Here is a 26,841-nt window from a genome sequence, read left to right as displayed (position 1 = left end):
CACACACACACACACACACACACACACACACACACACACACACACACCTACCTGCAGATTTCACTCTGTCCAAACCCTCATTACATCTTCACCGTCATTTTGTTGTCCTACAGTTAATTTCACTTTTCTTTTGTTTCCAGCTCTGGGCCCTGCTACATTTCATTATGCCAACATTATTTGATTCACATGAGGAATTTAACGAGTGGTTTTCCAAGGACATTGAGAGCCACGCCGAAAACAAATCTGCCATTGATGAGAGTGAGTGCTTTTTTTTTTTAATTTTTTTTTTTCAACGTTTTATTTATTTTTGGGACAGAGAGAGACAGAGCATGAATGGGGGAGGGGCAGAGAGAGAGGGAGACACAGAATCGGAAACAGGCTCCAGGCTCCGAGCCATCAGCCCAGAGCCCGACGCGGGGCTCGAACTCCCGGACCGCGAGATCGTGACCTGGCTGAAGTCGGACGCTTAACCGACTGCGCCACCCAGGCGCCCCGAACAATACCTTTTAAGAAAGTTATGAGGTGTTTATTACATAGATATGAACTGAAATCTACCAAGTATAGAGAAGTCCTAAAGTAATCTCTTACACTACTACTTGATAATTTGCTGACATGCTTTGAAAAAGTTATTTTGGGGAAACACTAGGAGTCCCAGATAGCTTCCATTTGACCTATACGAGAACTCTGTTACTGATAAAATGATCCTAAAACACTCTAAAGGTGAATTCTAGTAAAAATAAAGTATTCCTTGTTGGTCTGAGTAAATGGTAGAAAAATGCATTTGCCCCAATGACTATAGGCAGATGCTGTGAAAATTCAGACCCCTAGGTTTCCCACTTAGGGAAAAGATTAAGTCTCAGTCTCCTTTCAGAGTTTCTTTAAGCTAAAAGGTGTAGGAACAGTTTAGTGAGAGATGATTGTGGTATTTCTTTTGTTTCTGTTAAATCCATATAATGTATTTGTCTGGTGGCCTCCTGGCATTTCAGATCAGCTCTCTCGCTTACACATGATCTTGAAGCCATTTATGCTGAGGAGAATCAAGAAAGATGTGGAAAATGAATTGTCTGACAAGGTAAGAAAAGAAGACTTCATTAGTTTAAGCCTTGACAGGCAACCACCTTAGAGTTCCGGACCAAAAAAAAATTCCTTGGTAAATGTTTAGTTGAAGGTAATTAATTTGATTAAGAGAAGACCTTTACACTTGAATGGATCAAGGAATACTTAAAATGAGTCCGACAGCCAAAGCAGGTAATAACTTTTTCTTTTTTTTGTTTCATCTTTTATCATGGTGAATTTGAAACATTACAAAAGTAGAAAAACTAGTATAATGAACCTCTGTAACCACCATACAGCTTCAACAATGATCAGCTCATTGCCATTCCCACCTATCTAGATTATTCTGAAACAAGTCCCCTGTGTCTTTTATTTCGTTTCAAATATTTTCATATGTGTGTCCAAAAAATTAGTCTTTTTAAAAAACATAACCATATATTATCACCTTTGCTAAAAAAGATAATTATTCCATTATAGTATCATATATCCAGTCATTCCTCAGATATCCCCATTTGTCTTTGTGTATGTGTTTCTCTCCCTCCTTCTTCCTCCAACATCTACTGCTCCCTGCCTCCCACTTTCTCTGGTAAAGAATTCAAGATTTTTGGAATAAGAATCCAAGCAAGGCCCACGCATAGCATTTGGGTGATAGGTGTCTTAAGTAACTTTTAATCCCTCCCTACTTTTTTCCTTTATTGAACTAACTGAGTAACTTATCCTGTAGAATTTTCCACATACAGGATTTTGCTAATTGCATCATTGTGGTGTTGTCTAACATGTTCTGTGGTCTCCTGTATTTCTGCAACCTGAGAGATTTAGAAGTTTCATGTGCTTCAGGTTGTAACATTTTTTCTCATACTTAGCTAACAGTTTTGATTTACTGGGGCACCTGGCTGGCTTATGGCTTAGTCAGTGGAGCATGCGACTCTTGATCTTGGGGTTGTGAGTTTGAGCCCCACGTTGGGTGTAGAGATTACTTAAAAAATGAAATATTAAATTAAAAAAACCTTATTTTGGTTTATATCTTTTTTTGAATCCTTACCAGACTTCTGGGGGTGTGTGTGTGTGTGTGTGTGTGTGTGTGTGTGTGTGTGTTTAATCTCCTGTGAATTCTTCCCATATTCTCCTTTGTTTTCTTCTCCCAGTTTCCAGTCCATCAGAGTTTTTCCCCATCTTTTATAGATTCCACCTATTCTCATAATTCTACTCTTTATCTACAAGGCATCTTCCAAGGTTCTTGATAACATCAGGTGATTCTCTGTTATTGCCAGAAGTTTGGATTATTTTGAAATTAGTAATGCTCTTTGGAAGATTTTGTGGGGGTGTACACCTTTATTATTATTATTATTATTTTAAGTTTATTTACTTATTTTGAGAGAGTGCAAGCAAGGGAGAGGCAGAGAGAGGGAGAGAAAGAGAATCCTAAGCAGGCTTTTCACCGTTAGTGCAGAGCCCAGTGTGTGGCTTGAACTCACGAACCGTGAGATTATGACCTGAGCTGAAATCAAGAATCGGACGCTTAAGCAGCTGAGCCACCCAGGTGCCTGGGGATGTACACTTTTAAAGACAAATGTATCTTTGTACCTTTGTTTTATTTATTTTTAATAATTCTTGATGTTTGTTTTGTGAAACTGGCTGATTTTAACTAAATAGCAGTGTTGCACAGGTATACCTTATGGAAGGAAAATACTTTTTAAAACAGTGAATCCTTTTATGTATCAGAAAAGGCCTAACAAACTTATAGCAGTGTCATAGTTTCTGTTATTTGGTGGTGAGTAGGGAGGTGATCAGAAGATGTAGTATGGTTCTTAACCACTGTGAATAGTGTTTTTCTCAAAATTTCTTAAATGTCAGTATTGTTTCTAATCTGTTTTTAGATATTATATTCTTTTATTAAACTCTTAGTGCCTGCTAGCCACTGGTACATAAAGATGTAGTCTCCAGGTTCCATTCAGATTTCCAGGGGAGATGAGTACATAAATAAGTAATATTATGTCTTAAGAGGAACAATGATTGTCTATGTGAAGTATAATGGGAACACAGATAAGGGAGTAGTTCTGTTAGGGAAAGTTAGAGAAGGCATCAGAGTACAGGTGACATGTGAGCTAGGTCTGAAATAATGAATTGGCATTTACTAGGAAAATATGGTGAGAAGGAGGGTGCTAGGCCACAGGAGCAATGTGAACAAAGATAGAATAACATTCACATATGCAACATGTTTAGCAGACGTTATTCAGAGCATTGTTGCTAAGGTATATAGGAAGACATGGTGATGAGACTGGGACAGGAGGGTTAAGAGTATGGGAGACCTTCTTTGCTTAGTGGCTGCTGGAGAATTTTTAATATTTTCATATAGGCAGTAATGTACGTTGAAGGATATCCAGCAGTTGGAATTACCTTACAAGATTTGTATGGAAAGTTTCTTAGAACCAGTAAAGACTGTAGGCAGGAAGATTAGATATGATGAGATGATGCAGTAAGACATTGGGAATGGTCAGAATGGGGGATTTGAGGTTAATTTCCTGTTGGAGTTGAGGGACTTCGGAAATGACAGAACATGAGCATGAGAGAGAGAAAAATCAGAGCTGATTAAAGTTTCTTTTTGGGCAGCTAAGTGAATGATAATGCTGCTAATCAGTTTAATAAATTATGGTAAAGATTTTTTTTTCCTGCCCCCTCTGAGTGGTACTAGTATAGTAGGTAGTTGAAAATATGGGGCTGAAGGGGCGCCTGGGTGGCTCAGTCGGTTAAGCTTCTGACTTCGGCTCAGGTCATGACCTCGCGGTTTGTGAGTTCAAGCCCCGCGTCAGGCTCTGTGCTGACCACTCAGAACCTGGAGCCTGTTTCAGATTCTGTGTCTCCCTCTCTCTCTGACCCTCCCCCACTCATGCTCTGTCTGTCTCTGTCCCAAAAATAAATAAACGTTAAAGAAAATTTTTTTTAAAAAAAAGAAAATATGGGGCTGGGAATGTTTCGAAATATGTTTTTGCAAGTCACTGCAGTGGTCAGAGTTGGTGCTATTTGGAAATGGAAGAGATTGCCCAGGGACAACATGTAGAGTGAGTGACAGGGAAAAGTGTCAAAGAAAGAATATTTTTCTGGATAATTAGCCACATGACAGGCTCATAGAGAGATACTGAGTTTATAGAGGTATGTATATTATCTTTTCAGCCATAATCTGGCTTGTATGTGTTTTCAACTTTATGCTGATACTGAATTTTCTTATAGTTTTTCAATATATATATGTCCTTATTGATTTTCAGATTGAGATTCTAATGTATTGCCAACTAACCAGCCGACAGAAGCTGCTATATCAGGCACTCAAGAACAAAATTTCTATTGAAGACTTATTGCAGTCTTCTATGGGCTCTACCCAGCAAGCACAGACCACCACCAGCAGCCTCATGAATCTGGTCATGCAGTTTAGGAAGGTAAGATTTTAGGTCAGCTGCCTTGGAGTTGTCTTCATTAACTCATTTCAAGAAAAAGGCTCTAACTTTGATGCCAAATAAACAAAGCCTGTTAAAAAGAGATGAAATGAGAAAGCATATATTCATAAAGGTAAACATTCAGGCTTTGGGATTCCCCATGATTCCTAGAGTGATGTGTGTACATGACAGTGGTGTCTTATCGCTTCCCTTCCTCTTAGGTGTGTAATCACCCAGAGTTATTTGAACGACAAGAAACTTGGTCTCCATTTCATATTTCCCTAAAGCCATACCAGATTTCAAAGTTTATCTACCGTCATGGACAGATCAGGGTTTTCAACCATTCACGAGACAGGTGAGCAAAAATAGTAATATTAAGGGTGCTTAAGGGTGTTTTTGTAAGTTGGGGTTTTGTGGCTTAGTGCTTTTGGGGTTTTACTGGAGAGTGTTTGAGTTCCCTAACAATGAGGTATTTAAGCAAAGGGTGGACAGCTATTTATTGATGGATACTATGATAGTAATCTGTACAATATCAAGGATTTAACTGGTTGACCTAATGTCTCTAGACACTTCCAGATGCCTTTCTGAATGTGGAACGTGTGTGTGTGTGTGTGTGTGTGTGTGTGTGTGTGTGTGTGTGTGTGAGTGAATATGTACTTGAACCAAGAGAGGTCACCAAAGTTCTCTGCCTCAGTACTGAGATTATTTTGTGTGTTTTATTTTACACTTGGTGTGGGAAAACTGATTGGATTTCAGATTAATTTACCTTCCTCCCGGAATCAGCAATGACAAATTTGGTAAGGGTGAAGTGGTTGTTAATATAATATGCCAGTTCTATTCAGAAAATACTTGCATGGGTCAGTTCTACACCTGTGAGTGAGAGTAGCCTTAGCTTCTGGATTTTTTAACAAGCTCCCAATGGATGCTTAAGCACATCCACATTTAAGAAGCATGGTTTTAGAAAGTTCATTCTGTAGAAGAACAATATAAGCAGCATTATCAAAATAATTACCAACAATATTTAGTCTAATGAAACTGAAGTTGAGGCACATTTCTTGGGTTTAATTTTTTTTTAATGTTTATTTTTGAGAGAGTGTGAGTGAGGAGGGTCAGAAGGGAGGGAGACAGAGGATCTGAAATGGGCTCTATGCTGACAGCAGCAATTCCAGTGCAGGGCTCAAACTCACAAACTCACAAACCACAAGGACATGACCTGGGGCGAAGTTGGACGCTTAACTGACTGAATCACCCAGGCACCCCATCTTGGGTTTAGAATTCTTTGTGTTAACTCCAGGCTTTTTATTCAACTAGATAGGTGGGGAGAAACGGGAAACATACCAGAGCTGTAGCACTGTTTTGTGTAGTATGTGGTAACTTACAGCTTTGAATTGTGATTCCTTGAAATAAAATGAGACGATTTTGAACTTGTATTACCTTTTTATATGAATATTAATTACTTAGTACTTTCTGACATTTATGCCATGATTTCTGTCTGGTAATATGGCAACAAACCTCTTAAAAGTAGAAGCAGTTTCAAATCTAAAAGATTCTCTTTAGTTTTGAACCTCTAGTTAACTTCCCAGTATTTATATTGAGTTTGGATTCATTTTATTTTACTTCACAGGTGGTTAAGGGTTCTTCTTTCTCCATTTGCACCAGACTATATCCAACAGTCTCTCTTTCACAGAAAAGGTGGGTATTTTAATATTTGGGCAGGAAAATATACCAGGGATTTGCCAGAATGCTCTTTGATTTGCTGAGTGACTGATTTGCAACTAGTAATGGTTTTGCCTACTTGCTTGGTCTGTATTTGTGAAGTCTTGATAAACTTTAAGTAAATTAGTTGTCTTCATCTGTAGATGCTATGATTTGTGGCTATAACAGGAAGCAATAAAAAATTATTACATTGACCTTCCACCTTTATTTTTTACCTGCCTCTTAAAGACTTTCTTAAACCCTTGAAACTTGACAGAGACAATGCAGGACTATCATTAACGTGACTTAGTTCCTTCCTGCTTAGTCTAAGGGAAAGGAGCAGCTCAGCTTTGAGCATTATCTAGAGTATTAAGGCAAAGGTTCAGAATCTTCAGCTCTGTACTTATCTTTCTCCTGCCATGATAAAAAGAGAAAAGCAATTAGACAAGCTACCAAAAAGCCGAAAGGTAGCCAGTGAGCCAGCTCCATTCTGCCCCATTGTATGCCATATCTCATAGGTCTGCCTCTCCCACTTGTGATTGTAATACAAAAATATGATGCTGTGACTTACATCGTAGTGGCTGAGACAAAACCTTTGGATATCTTTTCGTTCTTAAATAAAAACTCAGCAGTTCAGTAGGCTTTAGTTGACTTGCTCGCTATTGGGTTTAACTTTGTCCTTTGATATTCCAGGTGTTAATGAAGAAAGCTGTTTCTCCTTCCTTCGCTTTATCGATGTATCGCCAGCAGAAATGGCAAACCTTATGCTTCAGGGACTTTTGGCCAGGTGAGAAGTTTGCTTAATTTGATGACAGAGCAGTTGGGGATAAATAGGGAGAGAGGTTGGACTGTGAAATTAAACATTTAATATTATATCATCTTAACGAGGCTTTTTTTTTTTCTTGTTAAGGGTAAAAATTGTTATAAGGGAGTTCTGATTTTCTTTGGTCATTTAATAATTGCGTGATACTTCATAATATACCTTATATAAAAATTATTTAGGCTTCCCCCTCCCCCAAATGCTACCAGAAGGTCTTTAAGTCGTCTTAATTTCTAGTTAGTTTAGTATGTTGTATTTGCTTCCACAGGGCAAATAATGGCCATTGAGTCCTTTAGTTAGTAGTGATTGCAGCATAGCCTACCTTAAGTCTTCTGGGAAATTTAGTTCTATATTTTTTTTCTCTGGAATAATGGCTTTCACTTAATGTTATTATTTTGTATTTACATAATAAATAGTGACCTTGTTAGAAAAGACTATTTCCCTGATATGAGGATGTTTTTATAATAGAATTTTTGTGATAAAGTTAAATATTCTTTAAACGAGGAGCTTTACGGAGGATTTTAGTTTTCATAGTAGCAAACCAAGTCATGCCAAAGATAGAATTTATGGAAGAAAAGTACGAAACAGCTTTAACTGAAAGAAGGAAAGAACTGTTTGTAAATGTTCAAGATTTACAAAAGAGACATGTGAATGAAAGACAAGGTTCCTCGCTGCTATGAACTACCCTCAAACCTCCATGGAGCACTGAATAAGCATGTCTGCTGTGGTTTGTTTCAGATGGTTAGCTCTTTTCCTGTCTCTGAAAGCCTCCTACAGGCTCCATCAGCTGCGCTCCTGGGGAGAGCCAGAAGGGGAAAGCCAGCAGAGATATCTGAGAAACAAGGATTTCCTTCTTGGGGTTAATTTTCCACTCTCCTTTCCCAACCTTTGCAGCTGCCCTTTGTTAAAGGTAAGCAATTATTTCACCATCACTTATCCATGTTAGTACTCCCCTTTCCTTTGCATCACTAAAAGTAATAATAAAGTAAGTGAGGGCCTGATGAACCCAAAATTTCCAGAGGAAGCAGTGTACTGAGTTATAATTTAATATATTGATGGTGTGTGTGTGTGTGTGTGTGTGTGTGTGTGTGTGTATCATGTGTCTATGCATATGTGTATATTTAATGTGTATTTTGTATAGAATTTTATTATAAAGTGCACAGATATTAAATATACAACTCTTTAAATTTATTCATGTGTATACACTTGTGTAACTACCAAATTATACCTAGATTAAGGTATAGAACATTTCCAGCACCCAGAAGTCTGCCTCAGACATCTTCCCATTTGATACCTCTAGTTCAGAACAAACCAACTATTCTTTCATCATAGGTTATTTTTACCTGTGTTCTTGACCTTAATGTAAATGGAATTACCCAGTATGTGCACTTTTATGTCTAGCTGCTTTCCCTTAATATTGTGTGATTCATCCATGTTGTATTATAGCTTTTCTTTTTAATACTATGAAGCATTCTATTGTCTGAATAGACCACAATTTATTAACCTGTACTACTGTTGGTGGATATTTAGGTTGCTTCCATTTTGGGACTATTGTAAATAAAAGTGCAATGCATATTCTTGTACATGTCTTTTGATAAATGTAAGCACTCATTTCTTTGGGGTTTATATCCAGGAATGAGATTGCTATATCATCAGGTATATGTAGGTTTAGATTTAGTAGCCACTGCCAAACAGCAAAATGGTTTTAGAAATTTTTCAAAATGGTTTTAGGAATTTATACTCCCACAAGCAATGTGAGAAGTGTACTACTGTTCATCATCCTTGCCTGTACCTGATATTGTCAGTCCATTTTGTTCAATTTGCAGTGTGATCTTGTTGTGATTTTAAGTTCTATTTCCATGAAAAATAATGATGTTGAATACCTTTTCATATAATTGTTTTGGCCATTGTAGAATAGTAAGGAAGAAAGTGACAGAACATAAGGGTATACATGTAGGTCCATATCATAAGGGACACCATCAGTTACTGCAAGGATTTGGATTTTATTTTGAATGAAATGGGTAACACTGGAGAATTTTGAGAAGAGATTTATATATTTATATGTTACAGTCCTTCAACAGAATTAAAAGTTTAGAAGGCATGGCATTATCCTTGTGTCCTCTAGAAAATTTAATGGGTCATTAGTCTTATAGTTAATTGCTATTAAATGCCCGATATTCTTTGGTTGAATATGGTATTTGCCCCCTGTACACTGAAGAACCCATATGATCTCTGTTTCCCCAATTGGTTTCTCAAGCATTGCTCCATGTGCTTTTTTGGACTCTGGAGATAAGACTGGTAATGTAAAACAGACAGTAGAATTAGATTCCGGTCCTACTGGAATAATGTAGTCAGTGGTGGCAGGGTGACTTCTATTAGTGAGATACTGTCTGATAAAGAGTTGCTTAACTTCCTATTGATTGATTTCACCTACGTTTGGTAGTTTTTTATTACTCTAGTTATAAATAGTTGCTAGTTTTATTTTTGGTACAGAAAGCACCATTTTCTTAAGAGTTTATTATGTATTCTTACGTAGATACTTGCATCTTACTTAACACTCACATATGCCTTCCCATATGTGTATTCAAACACACCGTAGTGTGTTCAGTGCATGTGTTCATTGAGGTCCTTGTATCAATTAATTTCCTGAGGGGCACCTAGGTCAGTTAAGCATTGAACTCTTGATTTTTGTTCAGGTCATGATCTCATGGTTTGTGAGTTCAAGCTCTGTGTCAGGCTCTGTGCTGAGTGTGGAGCCTGCACACGTGCTTTCTCTCTCAAAATAAATAAACTTAAAAACAAAATGTATATTCTGAGAAATTCAGATGTGGGCAGTATGCCTTATGGGAAATTGGTAGTGAAATCTTTAAGTTTATCTAATTGAAGTTAGATTTGCTTTCATTTCCTCTTTAATTTCATGTTGTAAATGGATACTTGCTGCCATAGTGGCTTACTATGTATACTAACTTGCTGAACCCCAGTAGGTTGCAGGTAGCTGAAAGCTAATTCTCTCTGTGTAGAAACACCGTTCTGCTTTCGGTCTCATCATCCTTATCTCCAACACGTATATATTGATATATCAACCAGGCAGTCTGTTTTGCCAGAGTTTGTTGATCTATTCTAAGAAATTGCTGCTTTCAACTAAGCAGAATTATCTTTACGTGGTATCTAGCCTTAAAGGTTAACATAACTTCTGAAATAAGAATTATTTTGTTTAGACTCCATATGTAACAATTAATAAAAATATAATAAAGCTCATTATATCTGTGGCCTTTGAAGTGTGACCACAACTCCGTATTTTTTCTTAATATTTTATATCACCACCTGATAAGCGTATAGGTATACAAAATATTACATACACATACATAACTCTTTGTAACGGTATTCACAAAACAATACTTAGCCTTCATGTACAATGTACTGATTTTCTTCTCGTTTGTTTTTTTTTTAACGTTAGTTAAACCTACTAAAAAATGACATCATGACTCTCACTGCTCACAGTTTGAAAACTACAGCATTACACGGCTCCATAGTATTAGAATAGCCAGAGGACTAAGTAAAGAGAGTCACCATGTAGAAGATTCTGGATCATTCTTTTTAATAGTAAGAAAAGAAAGAAACTAACATTTGGAGCTTATGAAGAACCTCACTTTCTGAATATGGAAGAGAAGACCAGATGTTGCTCAGAAAGCAGTATGCACATTTCACTGTGTAGTTACCCTGACCTGTAGTTAGCAGTCAAGGTCCATCTCTTGGTATATTCTGGTACGTACCTGTTATATCCCTGGTATTCAAAGATTATATAAATAAAGATAAGTAATTTTTTAAAAGTTTTTAAAATTAAAAATTTTTTAGTGTTTATTTTTGAGAGAGAGAGAGGGAGACAGGATCCCAGGCAGGCTCCACACTGTTAGCACAGAGCCCATTGTGGGGCTCGATCCCACGAACCATGAGATCATGACCTGAGCTGAAATCAATAGTCAGATGCTTAACTGACTGAGCCACCTAAGCACCCCAAAGATAAGTAATTTTGAATGAACCCAGCTGATTCAAACTTGAACAAAGTAGTTCATTATGGGAACTATCCCCCAAGAATGACTTTGTTAGAATGTGTCTATTACTACTACTTTCCTGTTTCTCACACTGGCTTCTGTGAACAGATTTTTTTTTATTCAAGAAGCATTTATCTAGAGAACATTGGTTTTGTCTGTTTTGCAAAGCAGAGTAGAGAAGGAAATTTAGGACGCCTAATCTTTTATTTTTATTTAATTATTTTATGTTTTAAAAAAAAAAATTTTTTTTTAACGTTTATTTATTTTTGAGACAGCATGAATGGGGGAGGGGCAGAGAGAGAGGGAGACACAGAATCTGAAGCAGGCTCCAGGCTCTGAGCTGTCAGCACAGAGCCCAACACGGGGCTCGAACTCACGGACCATGAGATCATGACCTGAGCCGAAGTCGGATGCTTAAATGACCGAGCCACCCAGGTGCCCCAATTTTATGTTTATTTTTGAGAGAGAGAGAGAGAGAGCGAAAGAGAGAGAGCGTGAGTTGGGGAGGGGCAGAGAGAAAGGGAGACACAGAATCTGAAGCAGGCTCCAGGCTCTGAGCTGTCAGCGCACAGTGCACCACGGAGATCAGACTCATGATTTTTGAGATCATGACCCCAGCTGAAGTCAGATGCTCAACCTACTGAGCCTCCCAGGGACCCTGGATGCCTAATCCTTTAGAACAGATGTCCAAAATTCATAAGTTAAGAATATAAAAGTTAAAACTTAAGATGCATAATATTTTAGCATACATACACACACCTACATACACTTTGAGGGACGCATGGATGGCTTAGTTAAGCGTCTGACTCTTGATTTTTAGCTCAGGTCATGATGTCACAGTTCATGGGATTGAGTCCTGCGTTTGGCTCTGCAGTGACACCATGGCACCTGCTTAGGATTCCCCCCCCCCCATCTCTGCCTCTCCCTCGCTCATGTACATGCTGTCTCTCTCTCAAAATAAATAAACTTTAGGGAAAAAAAATACTTTGAAATTTCATAGTCTACTCTGATCCTGGCAGTTTTCCATTTAAAAAAAAAAAAAAAAAAGATTGACAAAAATGAGTCTCTTTTCTTTTTTTTTTTTTTTAATTTTTTTTTTTTCAACGTTTATTTATTTTTGGGACAGAGAGACAGAGCATGAACGGGGGAGGGGCAGAGAGAGAGGGAGACACAGAATCGGAAACAGGCTCCAGGCTCCGAGCCATCAGCCCAGAGCCTGACGCGGGGCTTGAACTCCCGGACCGCGAGATCGTGACCTGGCTGAAGTCGGACGCTTAACCGACTGCGCCACCCAGGCGCCCCAATGAGTCTCTTTTCAAAAGATAGCTCATCAAATATTGGATAACAGCATTGAGGTTTAAATGTAATGATTATCTATTGTGCTGATGTTTGAATTTATCAATTAATTTTTAAATACAAGGTCTTGGGCTCTTTTGTGTGGGATAAATACATCATGTGTGCTTTGTGCCTTTCATTCATGATATGACTTGTTTGCTGTTCTTGAGGTTTAAAAAAATACTTCTGGCACGATGGATATAATTTACAAATCTTGTGGAAGATGACTTTATTTAAATAGGGATCTTACTATGGAATCTCAGAATTTTTTATTTTCACAGAAAATAGACTTACAACTGTGTTTACTATTTTCAGTAAATGTCCTAATAGTATAACGTGAGAGGTATTTGCTATAATTCAGATGGTGAATTACAAACTTAGGAAGGGCAAGAAAAGTTTTGAAAGATTAGAAAAAGACTGACATAAATGTGGAGTCCATCTTTAAAAGTCGGAGTGGGAGGAAGAAAATTTGGGAGTGACACGTAGTACCCTAACAAAGTTATTAGGGAAGTTAAACTTTTTTTCTAACAAAATTAGTGACTCTTGAACTCAACAATTCTAAGAAAAGCTAACTTGATTCTGAAAAGAGCATTTGCTTTGCTTTAGTAGATAACAAGCCAAATGGATTAGAGAGACAGAAGTAATAGGTGTTGTATGTATATTAAACTTTTTATGTCTTCTTTTTTGTTGCCTTGGCTGTCCTTCTAGAGATATTAACATGCATATGGGGAAGTGCATAAATCTTAAGTGTACATACAGCTGGATTACTTCACAAAATACTATTGGAACTCTACTCCAGAAGTCTCTTGTGCCTACTTCCTTCCATTCACTCTTCCTCTCCACTGCCTTGACCTCCCCACAAGAGTCACTGTAGGGAAATATTTGGTTGTTATAACTCCTTTTGTGAATATTACTGTATGCAACTTTTAGTGAAAATTCATATGTATTTTGTGGGATATATATCTAGTAGTCAAATTGCTAAATCATGGAGTATGCATATGGTCATCTTTAATAGATAATGTCGAACAATTTTCTAAAACAATTGCACCAATGTTTTCGTTCTCATTAACATTATATGAGAGTTTCTAGTTGCTCCACATCCTTGCCAAAATGTATTAGTTATTGTTTGTTCATTTTAGCTCTTCTTTGTGGTGGTATCTCATTGTGGCTTTAAATTACATTTTTCTTATGAATAATGATATTGAGTATTTTTTCTACTGCTTATTGGCCATTTGGATAACCTCGTTTATGAAATTCTTATTCAAGACATTGCTTATTTTTCTATTAGGGTATCTGTATTTTCTTAGTGACTTGCAGTTCTTTATGTATTGCAGATTTCTTCTCCTCTGCAGCTAACTTTTGCAAACTCAACAGTGTCTTTTGTTAAATAGTTAGCATTTTTGTGTCATGTTGAAGAAATCTTTGCCTATACAAAGGTCATGAAGATAATCCTGTATGTTTTAATTCAAAAGTTTTTTTGATGTACCTTTCACATTCAAATCTACAAGGAATTTTGGTAGTTTTTTAGTCTGGTAAAGGTTATCTTTTTTTTTTTTTTTTTTACATATAGATACCCATATTCATTTGACCCAACTCTATTTTTTGAAAAGACCATCCTTACTGCACTCAGCATCGTTTTTGTCAAATCAGTGGCTGTATCTATATGGATCATTGTTCCATTAGTCCATTTGTCTATCCTTGAACCAGTACCACTTTTTTTTTTTTTTTTAATTTATTTACTTTTGAGAGAAACAGAGACAGGTTGAGTAGGGGAGGGGCAGAAAGAGAAAGAGAGAGAAAGAATCCCAAGCAGGTTCCATGCTGTCAGCACAGAGTCTGATGCGGGACTCGAACTCACAAAACCATGAGATCATGACCTGAGCCAAAATCAAGAGTCAGACGCTTAACGGACTGAACCACCCAGGTGCCCCAAACCAGTACCACTCTTTCTTAACCTATAGCTTCATAATAAGTCTTAATAACTGGTAGCACAGATCCTCTAGCTTCGTTTTTCTTCAGTATTGGCTTTGGCTGATCTTGGCTCTTTGCATTTTAATGTAAATGTTATCTTTTTATTATTATTTGTTTACATTGTTATGTAAATTTTAGAATCAGCTCATAAACCTTATTTTTTTGTTTAATGTTTATTTTGAGAGAGAGAGAGAGAGAGAGAGAGAGAGAGAGAGAACATGAGCAGGGGAGGGGCAGAGTGAGAGGGACAGAGAGAATTCCAAGCAGGCTTTGTGCTGTCAGCTCAAGGCCGTCGCGACCACAAGATCACAGCCTGAGCTGAAATCAAGTCGGTTGCTCAACCGACTCAGCCACCCAGGTGCTTCTAGAATCAGCTCATAAATCTTATTTTAAACTCTTTAGCATTGTAGATACACAGGCCACTGTTCTCCAAATGTTTTTTGATTATGTCCCCCTGTTAATTAAACAGACTTAATGCATTTTGCCAATACCTATATATTATTTAAAATGTTATACATGTACCAACATGTTACTGTTATTTACATTGTGAATTTTACATTTGAAGTTTTTTTGGAGACTATCTGGACAGTAAAAGAAGCCTAATTGAGTAAGGAATGGTGATGGAGGAGAAGACCCAGTATTTCCTTGAGGAAATACTCCCTTTTCTTCACAAACCCTTCTCTCTTTCTCTTCATGCTATTTTTAATTGTAGGATACCACGAACCAATTGGATTGAGTGAAAAGTGTGCATTGATTTGTGTCAGAAGAACTTACTGATTGAATGAATCTCTAGTGGTAGAATGTGATCTTGGCTTAATGGTTAATGCTCCTTTTTTCTGCTGATTCAGGCTACCTTCAGAGTAGCCTCCTCTCAGTGTTAGTCTACACCCGCAGAGATCGCATGTAATCAGTGTTGTTTACCACCCTGTTAGCTCACCTGCTGTGAGCAAGGTGTGTTAACAAGGTTAAAACCTGTTTTTGGGTTTGAAAAATTATTCAGGTATGTAGTAAAAACACACACAAACTTAAGGACTTTAAAAACACAAATGAGGGGCGCCTGGGTGGCTCAGTCGGTTGAGCGTCCGACTTCAGCTCAGGTCACTATCTCGCGGTTTGTGAGTTCGAGCCCTGAGTCAGGCTCTGGGCTGATGGCTCAGAGCCTGGAGCCTGCGTCTGATTCTGTGTCTCCCTCTCTCTCTGCCCCTCCCCCATTCATGCTCTGTCTCTCTCTGTCTCAAAAATAAATAAACATTAAAAAAAATAAAAACAAAACAAATGATTCACTTTAAGAGTGGAAAGAAGACAATTAACTGCCAGATTGATGGTAGATGATTAGTGGTAAAGTTTAGAATGGGTAATCACCTTAGATTGAAATGGACAAAAAGTCGTTATAGAAATTGTATTGTTTTAATTGGATTTTGAGTGATAGGGATCTGGGTGGGAGGAAGAATATTACAAGTTAAAGACTGGAACTAAAATAAAAGACAGTAGTGAGAGAAAGGGCCAGAAAGGTAAATTGTAGGAATCTTTGAATGCCAGTCTATTGGGTGTAGATATTAACCTAGGAGACTCAGCCTTTTCTTGGCTTACTTTCTTGATGCTACAGTTATAGCCTAGGGGAAATTAACTTTTGGTGGCTGCTATCAAGCGATGGGAGGGAGTACTCTGATAGCCAGTTTCATGAAGGCCCTTAATCACTCAGATCACTAAGCACACCAGTGAGGGATCTCTGTCATTGGTATTTGATGAAAATTAATCTCAAGAGTGTGGTGTCAAGAAATATTGGACACAGGAGTACATGTTAAGGAGAATGTTGAACAGAAGTTGTGAGTATCAAGTACTAAGGACTCAACAGAAATGGTTGTAACTAAAAGATTATGAAGCAGGGGTCAAGGGATTCTGATTTATTTCAGTATGGAGGAGCATTGTCAGTGAAGGAATCATTTCCAAAACCCAGAGTTCAAGAGAAGATCCAGAGAGAATGATAAATTCTATATTAAATGTAAAGCAAACACACAGGAGTAAGATTAGTAAGTCTTTGTTGTTATGAGTGCAGATTGAACGCAGAAGCCCGTAGGGATTTACAGGGAGAAAGATGCTGGTTAGGAATTGTGGAAAGTAGGTAATGAAGTGTGACAGTCAAAAAGAAGAATAGGAAGGTATTTCAGGAAGGACACGTGGGTTTAAGGCAGAGTTGCATTGTAGGAGAGAAGAGACTCAGATTTGAAGACTAAAATAGAAAAAGGCAGCAAAGGGGGAGATTGAACATGCTAGAGAGACAATTGATGGGGATGCAAAGTAGTTAAGTATCCTTTTTATATGGCAGAAAACTCCAGTGAATACTGTTAGGAGCTCTGTAGTTAATAGGAAGGTACTCTCTACCACAAAGAATATTTTACTCTGAAACTAAGCTTAACATGAAAAAAGAAAGTGTTATTAAGCAGCAGTTCTATCCTGTTATTTTTCATCATTCCTTTTCCTTGCCCAAGTGAGAATGCAATTTAGCTGTTTGGACATTTTATATAGTAGTCCCTCTTGTGTTTGGGGCCTTGCATTTACAAAGTTAAATGAATGTTTCCTGAATGACTTAGTATTGGTGTGTTGTGTTTGTGTTAGTTTTTCCTTTGGAACTTGGTGTGTATTCTCATCTAAGGGAATGTCCTCCAGCCTGAAATTAAGTATAATCTTAACTTCAGTACTTAAAATGGAATTTTGTGAAGAGTTATAACATTTCCTTGGAGGTTGAGAAATGTGGTAGGATTGGTAACTTGTTTGATCATCCATTGATTTTATCAGTGGATACATTGATTGTACATCAGTTATTTTCACCCTGCAGTTGTTTTTGATCAGGAACTTGGGAGCAACTTGGGTTGGTGGTTCTGGCTCAGAAAATCTTAGAAAGTTAAAGTCAAGATGTCAGCTAAGGTTACAGTTATTTGAAAGATTGACTATAGCCATAGGAGCTACTTCCAAGGTAGCTCACTTACATGCCTAGCAAGTTGGTGTTGGCTGTTGGCTCAAGGCCTCAGTTCCTTTCTGTGTCGACTTTTACATGGGGCTGCTTGAGTATCCACATCCCAGATAAGTGATTTCAGAGAGAGAAAGTGCAAGAAGGAGCCACACTGCCTTTTATGACCTAGTTTTGGGAGTTCTGCAAGGAGAGTAAAGTAGGCTTTACCTTTTGAAGAGAAAGATACCAAAGAATTTGTGGACATATCTTAAAATGACCAGAGCCTGTTACTGCTGGGCTGATGCCTTTATATTACTTTTTTCATGATAAAGTTTGTTTTGGTATTCCCAGTTCTGAGATTTTGGCCTGGGCTATTGATGGGTTCAGACTGACATCACGAAAGTTCTTAAATTGTGTTGCTAAGGATGTTGGTATCGGGCGCCTGGGTGGCTCAGTTGTTTAAACGTCCGACTTTGACTCAGGTCGTGATCTCGCAGTTTGTGAGTTCAAGCCCCGCATTGGGCTCTGTGCTGACGGCTCAGAGCCTGGAGCCTGCTTCAGATTCTGTGTCTCCCTCTCTCTCTGCCCCTTACCCACTCATGGTCTGTCTCTCTCTCTCTCAGTAATAAATAAATGTTAAGAAAATTAAAAAAAAAAAAATGTTGGTATCTCTCCCTGCTCTCTGTATCACTCATCTTGTCTACAGTTTTATTAGCCACAACAAATGTCAGCTGGGGAAGATACTAAGTACATAATGGTATCTGGCTTTCATTTTCAGCAGGAATTCATAGCTCAAATGCCCTAAGTCCTTGTAAGCAAAATTTTTTTTATTGCAAGCTCTGTGTATTCTGTATCTTGCATTTTCATATGATTTGCCAAGTTCTGATTATGGAACTTTATTTGTAAACATAATGGAAAGATGATATTTTTCCAACTCTTCGTTTTGCCTTCGTTTATGGTACTAGAAAATGGAATAAATAGCTTTGTTTCACTATGCAAAGTAAACACAAATTATGTTTTAAAATTTTGATGGAAGTGGGGTGCCTGGCTGGCTCAGTCAGTGAAGTATGTGATCTTGATTTCGGGGTTTTGAGTTCATGCTGCACATTGAGTGTGGAGATTACTTAAATAAAATATTTAAAAACAACAACAGTAAAGTTTTGATAGGAAATATGCAACTTGAATCCAGATTCCATGTTCAAGATCAATTTTAAAGGTGAATTTTGGGGTGATTCATTTTTTTTTCTTATGTAATCTTTATGCCCACTGTGGGGTTCAAACTCATGACCCTGAGATCAAGGGTTGTGTGCTGTACCAACTGAGCCAGCCAGGCACCCTTGGGATTATTCTTAAGTGGACAGACCTGAAAGAAAAGAGGAGGGAAAATGGTAAAATTGGAAACACGTGTCAGAATTCTTTTTCTTGTGCTCTTCAAATAATTTTAAATAAAATTCCTTTGGAGCTACCAAATTAGCTTTGAATTAATTTTCCAACATTCAGCTTTGTCCTCTTAATGCAGAATATTCTTCATTCTCTTTGGTGCCTTCATTTGTTTTATAAAGAGTAGTAATTATTGTTCCGGCAGCCTGTCCTCTGAATATAGCTTCTTGTCATCAGATCCAGGTAAAGGCTTTGTTCTTATTCCTCTAAGGAGACAGATAATGAGTGTTGACTTAGCTACATGTTGTCATCTTGTTCCTGGTAAGCTACATCAGATCCCATACTACTTAGTCATTTAGCAGTCTAATCCAGTCCTTGCCTCTTTCTTTTCCATCATGGATGTGAATGAATCTACGTGGTGAGAAGCCCCCCACCCCCCCCAGTATGCCTGTAAAACCCTTGTTCTCACTCTGCAGTGAATGTTAAGTTTGAATTCTGTGTTGCAGAGTTCAAGGAAGTACCGTTCTCATAATACTGGCTTTGGGATAATATATAAACATGAAGAAACTAAGAACTAGGCTAAGCACACAGATCAGATGACACTTAGGGGTGTTTTAAACAAAGTTTAGGGCCTTTTAAACTCTAACTTGACGCGAATGCTTGTCTGGTATTTCTTTCTCTTGTGATGCTTGTGCAGCAAAAGTCAGCATGGTTCTCTGTGTTCCACTTGATTTTTTTTTTTTAATTTTTTTTTTTTAACGTTTATTTATTTTTGAGACAGAGAGAGACAGAGCATGAACGGGGGAGGGTCAGAGAGAGAGGGAGACACGGAATCTGAAACAGGCTCCAGGCTCTGAGCGGTCAGCACAGAGCCCGACGCGGGGCTCAAACTCACGGAGTGTGAGATCGTGACCTGAGCCGAAGTTGGCCGCTTAACCGACTGAGCCACCCAGGCGCCCCCCACTTGATTTTTTTTTATGCACCGCCCTGCTTTACTGGTGAGAATTTTAAGAAGGAATAGTAAGTAATTAGTTCATATTTTTCATAAATTCGTTCTCACACACCTCCCTCCTGTGGGCTCTGGCCAGATCTCTTTTCTTGTACAGTTTTGTAGGGTTTAAAGAGTACAAGTCTCACACATATGAGTCTTTTCTCTTTTTAATATTGTTTTGCTTAGAAGAATAAGGACATGGCACTTAGTCATCTTTTGGGGGGGGGCAAAATGGATTTTATGCTGTATCCAGTTAAAAGTGATGACTGGCAGAAGTAGAGTACAAGGTATCCCCCGCTTTTCAAAAGCTCAAGCTTATGCCACTTCACTTTTAAGAAAGACCTGCATTCATACCTGTTTCACTTACTAAAAGAAATTGGAAAAGGATTTTTGCTTTTACAAAAAAAGGGCAAAAAGCGGAAATAGTGTTCAGCATTTATTTCACATTACAGAGGTGGTATGCACAGGAGCAGAGTGTGTCACTGCCAGTCTCCTTTCCCGGGAATGATACTCAGCATCAAACCTCCATAGCTCTGAATTGTGTCTGTGAGCATCTGTGCTTTATCTCAATTTATTTTGTGCATCTGTTAGCAAGATGCGTTCTAAGGTATCAGAAAAGCTTAATTAAGAGAGGTTATTTTTTGGGCCTGGGAATGCTCAAAAATTTTTCCATAGAGAGTAATGGTAATTGCTTCTTGACTTTATGCCATTTCAGCTTATGAAAGGTTTCACAGGAAGTCTCTTTTGGGTGGCAGGGGAAAACCTGCACCAGTCTTGATTCCATCTCCTATATCAGTTTCAGTGAAACTGTTGTCATAGTAATGGTCTACATAGGCATCATGTGTGTTGGAAGCTTTACATACTCCACAGCTCTGTGAACTAGCTCATCAAACTTAAAGGGCATTTCAGATTTTGCGATTTAAAGTACGTAAAAAAATAAAATATGCGAGAGGATCTAAACATAAAGAATTGTTTTTGAAAAGAGTGGTGTTTAAGTTTTAAACACTGTTCTCTATTAAATGCTTGGAGAGCTTTGACTGCCTATTAAAGAAGAATCCCCCAAACAGGACATTTTCAAAAACTCATCTGCTAAATGTTAATTTGCAGCTACAGTATTTATATCTGTCATTATTTCTTGTATCCTGAAAGCTGCCAGTGCCTCTTGTGGAAAGCCCTGGGAAGCTGTTATATTCACCCTTTTTCTGTACTTTATTTTCTCCCGTTTTGTTTGGTCACTTAAAATATCTGAAAATAGAATCCATGTAGTCTAGCAGTTGATCTATAAACACTACACCCTTTCATTTAAAGTGAGACCTTTTCTCACAGACTCTTAATTATAGAGAATAAACTGATAGTTACCAGCAGGGAGGGAGGCTGGGGGAGGGATGATGGGGATTAAGGAGTTCACTTGTCATAATGAGCTTCCAGTGATTTATGGAATTGTTGAATCACTGTATTGTATCTCTGAATCTAATATAACACTGTATGTTAACTAACTGGAATTAAAATAAAAACTTAAAAAGCAAAGAATAAAAAAAGTGAGACCTTTTCCTCTGTATGTTTGATGTATTCTTCAAAAACAAAAGCAGAAAATTAAGTTCTGAGTCATGAGGAGCTAATGTTAACATAAATCTTCCTTTTAACTTTAAACAAGAGGTGGAGAATAAAGTATGGCCCCTTGTTAAATGGGTAAGTCTGTATCTGAGGGAAAAGCATCTTTATGTTTTGTGTGCTACACTGTGGCAAGAAGCGTACAGCTGTGGGGTCTTTCTGTCCTACTTATTTCCACTTGAGACTTTTTCACGGTACCAAAAGACTCTACAAAAGCCTGACTTCTCTGCTATGTGCATACTGTGGTTCTGATAGCAAGACACACACAGCTGCCAGTGCCTACAGGTTAATGAAGACACTCAAGAGCATGAGGAAGAGACAACAGCAAAACCTGTGACCACATCATAACCAAATCATGTCTCCCATAGTGTGACATTGTTTCTTTTTATTTGTTTTTGGCCAAAACAGACTAAAGAAGAGATGAACCTTCTTTTCTGTCCCTCTTTCACCTACCCGCCCAAGCATCTTATGCAATGATGTTTAAGGTGTCCTTCATGTTCTTTGTTAAGCATTAAATTTTTTTTGTAGGTGGCAGTGTTTAAGCAGCTGATGTTGTTCTGTGAAGGGAATGTGGGTAATGTGGTTAAGGACTACCTGTGCTAAGAGAGAATTGATGGAACCAATGTTAAGAGAAAATAACCTGAGTAAAATATACTAAGAGTCGTCAGGTTTCTCTAAAGCTAAGGTTGTGAACGAGCATTTTGAACTAGTTAATTTTTTTTTTAATCTAGAATCAGAAAGCTAAAAATCATCTTACCTTAGTGAATTCCAATGAGAATACCATCTTAAACTAGCTCATATAAGACAAGTAGACATGTTCTAATTTGGGAATGAGCACTCCCAGGAGTAGAATTATCATTAGACTTTTTCCAGAAATATATCACAGATAACATATTGTGTTGAAAGGACTCCCTACAGTGAATGCTGTAACCCTAATAAATAACTATAATGTTGAAGAGAAAATAGTTGAAGGAAATGTTCATTCTTTCATCTTTTACTTTTATATTCTAGGAATGAAGTAAGAAACAGGCTTTGTTGAATTTTGCCATTTGAGAATACTTCAAATGAGGGTGACTTTAAGAGATACCTGACATGGGGTGCCGGGTGGCTCAGTCAGTTAAGCATCTGACTTCAGGTCAGGTCATGATCTCACGGTTTGTGAGTTCCAGCCCCACATCAGGCTCTCTGCGGACAGCTCAGAGCCTGGAACCTGCTTCAGATTCTGTGTCTCCCTCCCTCTGTCTCTCTCTGCCCCTCCCCTGCTCGCTATCTCTCTGTCAAAAATAAACATAGAGAAAGAGAGATCCCTGACACATTGTTTAGTTACTGCTCTGTATTTTTTTTTTTTAAGTTTATTTATTTTGAGAGCAAGAATGCACACTCATGGGCCAGTGGCAGGGGGGTGGGGGGATCGGTGGTGGGACACAGAAGGAGAGCGAATACCGGGCAGACTCCATGCTGTCAGTGCAGAGCCCGACGCAGGGCTCGATCTCATGAACTGTGAGATCATGACCTGTGCCAAAATCAAGAGTCAGATGCTTAACCGACTGAAGCCACCCAGGTGCCTTTAGTTACTGCTCTTTAGAAGTTAGTAAGCAATTCAGAAGACTTAAGGTCAGCTACTGCTGCTACCTCAGCCACCTGGGTGGCAGTAGACACCATCTCTAGCAACCCTGAACTACTATTGTATTTCGTCGATGTGAACACTAATTACTAGAGTCTTAACCACTTCTCTTCACCCCCTAGGAGGGGCAAGAGGGCTTACCACCAATAATAAAAAATGTGCTTGCAAAAAACAAAATTCAGTACCTTTGTCTATGCATTAGAAATTGGGTTTGTTTTTTGTAAGTGCATGTTCTTAGCTATCCAGTGTTTCGTATTGGAAGAACAGGGTGATACTCGACCTAATAATCTTTGTAATGATCCTCACCCTAGGCATTCAGAAGATAATGGATATAAATATGTAGCAAAGTGGATGAACTTAAAAGATGCTAGCCAACATAAAGCTGAGAACACAGATACTGTTGAAAAACTATCAGAAGGTTAAAATTCTTTTCCAGGTAATGACAGAAACATGAACATCTAGAGAAAAATATCAAATACATCAAAACTGTGTAGGCCCATTGTTATAAAGTATTGTAAAGGCTTCCATACATTGTGGTTAGAAACCACTGGAGATGTCCCAGCTGTACTGAAAACAGTTAAAGCCTTTCAGTTTGTTCAGACCATTATTCTGAAAGTGCTGATTGGTTCATGGAAGATTATGATACACATATCCTGCTAGACAACTTGAGATGACTTCCCTCATACTGATCCTGAAGAGCGCATTTATTTTGACAAAAATTATGAACAAACGTAACTGAGGAAAGAAGCCTTGAAGAGATTTGGTTTTGAAAGCTTTTAGTACTGAAATTATAACTATTATTCTTCTGTAGAGAGTCCTAGTTACTGTTCATCTTGCAGTTTGTTTTCTTGACCTTGTAACAGTGTATAAATTTGACGACTTTGTATATGTATTATCTTCATCTATATGGTTATTTAGGTTACCAACCTGCCTTATCTGAGAAAACTATAAAGAAAAAAAGTGAAGTCATCAAGAATGAAGATCCAAAGATAAAATGTCTAACATTGCACTGAAGATTTGCATCTGCCATAAAGAACACTGAATCCCACTGACACATTCTTTTATGTGAATGTACCAGACTTTTAAAAAGTCTTTCACAGGAATGGCTGTAAACTGAAACTTTAACATGAGCTTTTAGTCTGATTAAAGTGTATTGATATAGTAATATAAAGAATTTATGTTTTTAAAATGATGATCTGGTAAAGGTAGTAAAAAATTATTCCCTTTTCCTGAGCACTTGTATTGGTGTCACCAAATAAAACAGCTCACCTTGCTGGAACTATAATTGGCCCTTGAACAGCACGGGTTACAGTTGCTGATCCCCTGCAGTCAAAAATATGCATATAACTTTGGACTCCCCCAAAACTTAACCACTGATAGCCTGCTGTTGACAGGAAGCCTTACCAATAACACATAATTTGTATGTAATATATGTTATATACCGTATCGTTAAAATAAAGTAAGCTAAAGAAAAGAATGTTAAAATCATAAGGAAGGGTCGCCTGGGGTGACCCAGTCAGTTAAGCAACCGACTCAGTGTCAACTCAGGTCATGATCTCAAGGTTTGGGAGATAGATCCTCATATCATTCTCCATGCTGACAGCACAGAGCCTGCTTGGGATTCTCTCTCTCTGCTCCTCCCCGACTTGCTTGCGTGTTCTCTCTCTCTCTCTCTCTCTCTCTCAAAATAAACTTAAAAAAATTGTAGGAAGGAGAAAATACATTTACAGTACTATTCTGTTACTGCTGAAAAAAAAATCCATGTATAAGTGGACCCACACAGTTCAAACCCATGTTGTTCAAGGGTCAGATGTACACTGCATTGTTAGTATACACACATGATGCTAAGCAGATGTACCTTAAAATTTTGGGAAGAAACGTTGGTCATCATGTGTTTTTTTTTAATAATTTTTTTTTTAATGTCTGTTTTTGAGAGAACATGAGCTGGGGAGGGACAGAGAGAAAGAGAGAAACAGAGGATCCACAGTAGGCTCTGTGCTGAGAACAAAGAGCCTGATGTGGCGCTGGGACTCACGAACTGTGAGATCATGATCTGACCTGAAGTCGGACACTTAACTGCCTGAGCCACCCACACGCCCTGGTCATCATGTTTAACTTAAGACATGAGTTTGCATCCATGGTATAACAAATGAACCAGACTTCCCCCCTACATATGCATTGTGTCATCTAATGAACGTTATGTTCTTAACTATTTTATAATTAATAGTATCTTTCCCAGGAAAAGGTAGAATGAGAAGTGCCACTTGCTTATGGTATATTAATAAAGCCATGTTTTAAAATTAGCATGGACTCTGACTATGTTATACATTTGGTTCTAAATACTGGTTGTTTATTAGGATTCATAATGTTTACTAGAAGAATGTCTTTTAAGTCAGATGTTTAATATGTGACATTTTTTTCCGTTTTGCTTACATTAAACATAATTTGCATTATGGTACTAATTTGCATTTTTGTTTTGTAGTCTCTGGTTTTCAGCAGCCACTGCAAAGCAGTAAGTGGCTACTCAGACCAGGTCATCCATCAGCGGAGATCAGCTACCTCCTCACTTCGTTGCTGCCTGCTCACTGAACTGCCATCTTTTTTGTGTGTGGCCAGTCCACGAGTAAGTGCCACAAGAGGGAAGAAACAAAATAGATGATACTTGAAGAAATAAACCAACTTTTAAGAGATCCATTTCTTAAACACAAGTGTTTAAGCTCTTTGGACCTTGAGAAACATTAATCCTCAGTATTTAGAAAGCATACATGGTCCTGGCTTTGCCAAGGCAACACTCCTCCCTTTAAATTTTGTTGGTTAGAGAACTATTGTATGGTAAATAGGAATGGCTTCTTTGCCTGACCAAGTCTCTCCTGTGTAGTTCCTCTCATTTAGTCAGGAAGGAGCTCTGAACTATCATGGGAGCAAGCCATCTGTCACGTAGGTTATCACCAAACAGCAGGGTCAAGGACAGTGGAATATTTGATAAGGAGAGGGAGCTGTTTGTTACCTGCATTGAGGTTTTTGACGGTTTTTCAAGGGAGGGGGCTACATTGGGAGGGAGATTTGATCTGGCCTTATCGCTTCAGTGCAGTCTCCAAATAACAAAAGGAAACCTAACACTCCAGCATCACGAAACTTCTTCATCTGGTGTCCTCTCACTTTCCTTAGCAGCCCTACTGAGACTGGTTCACAAGTATGTTCGCCCTAAAAAGTAACTGTTGTGCTGTGTTCACCATTCAGCAGTCCTAGTCTTATTTGCAGATTGGGAGCAGTGTCTGTTATGGTTTCAACATTGAGCAACTGTTAGATGCCTCTTAACACCCCATTTATCAAAACTGGGCACTCTGGTGATATCTGACAGCATCACTGCAAAGGCTCCTCTTGGCCCAGTGCAGTGTATTACTCTGCTTACCTCTTGTGCTCTTTCTTGTCCTTATTTTTTTTTTTTAATTTTTTTTAACTTTTTTTATTTATTTTTGAGACAGGAAGAGACAGAGCATGAACAGGGGAGGGTCAGAGAAAGTGAGACACAGAATCTGAAACAGGCTCCAGGCTCTGAGCTGTCAGCACAGAGCCCAACGCAGGGCTCAAACTCACGGACCGCGAGATCATGACCTGAGCCGAAGTCAGCCGCTTAACCGACTGAGCCACCCAGGCGCCCCTTTCTTGTCCTTATTGATCAGAGCCAGACAGAAGCTCTCTTACAACACCAGAAGAAGTATATGAAGGGAGAGGGACAGAGTAGAGATGCACTAGACTCTGGTTAGAGCAGAGGACAAGTATCTGTCTTCCTGGCTCATTTCCTTTTTGCTCTGGGGCATCTTCCAGTTAGCACGAAGACTCTTTAAGAGGCTGACATTCATTCATTCTTTCTTTATTTCCTCCTTTCTTTCTTTCTTTCTTTCTTTCTTTCTTTCTTTCTTTCTTTCTT

At 38.3% G+C, this 26,841-nt stretch overlaps 1 protein-coding gene across 5 annotated transcripts in view; it reads left to right on the top strand.

Annotated features, from left to right (window-relative positions):
* INO80 (INO80 complex ATPase subunit) overlaps positions 1–26,841 on the top strand; it is a 146,218-nt gene that overhangs the window by 65,121 nt on the left and 54,256 nt on the right. For all 5 annotated transcript variants that reach the window (XR_005795778.1, XR_005795777.1, XM_040492327.1 and 2 more), the window contains exons 18-25: positions 141–258; positions 987–1,072; positions 4,317–4,484; positions 4,703–4,836; positions 6,106–6,173; positions 6,870–6,963; positions 7,735–7,906; positions 25,393–25,533. Coding sequence is in view for 3 of the 5 variants with exons in the window: in XM_040492327.1 (XP_040348261.1) it covers positions 141–258; positions 987–1,072; positions 4,317–4,484; positions 4,703–4,836; positions 6,106–6,173; positions 6,870–6,963; positions 7,735–7,906; positions 25,393–25,533 (981 nt within the window). In the remaining 2 variants the exon portion in view is untranslated. The remainder of the gene's footprint in view (positions 1–140; positions 259–986; positions 1,073–4,316; positions 4,485–4,702; positions 4,837–6,105; positions 6,174–6,869; positions 6,964–7,734; positions 7,907–25,392; positions 25,534–26,841) is intronic.

Source organism: Herpailurus yagouaroundi, unplaced genomic scaffold, assembly GCF_014898765.1.
Source record: "Herpailurus yagouaroundi ecotype Mexico unplaced genomic scaffold, PumYag 184, whole genome shotgun sequence".
NCBI classification, from domain to species: domain Eukaryota; kingdom Metazoa; phylum Chordata; class Mammalia; order Carnivora; family Felidae; genus Herpailurus; species Herpailurus yagouaroundi.
This window is presented reverse-complemented; position numbering and strand designations above follow the sequence as displayed.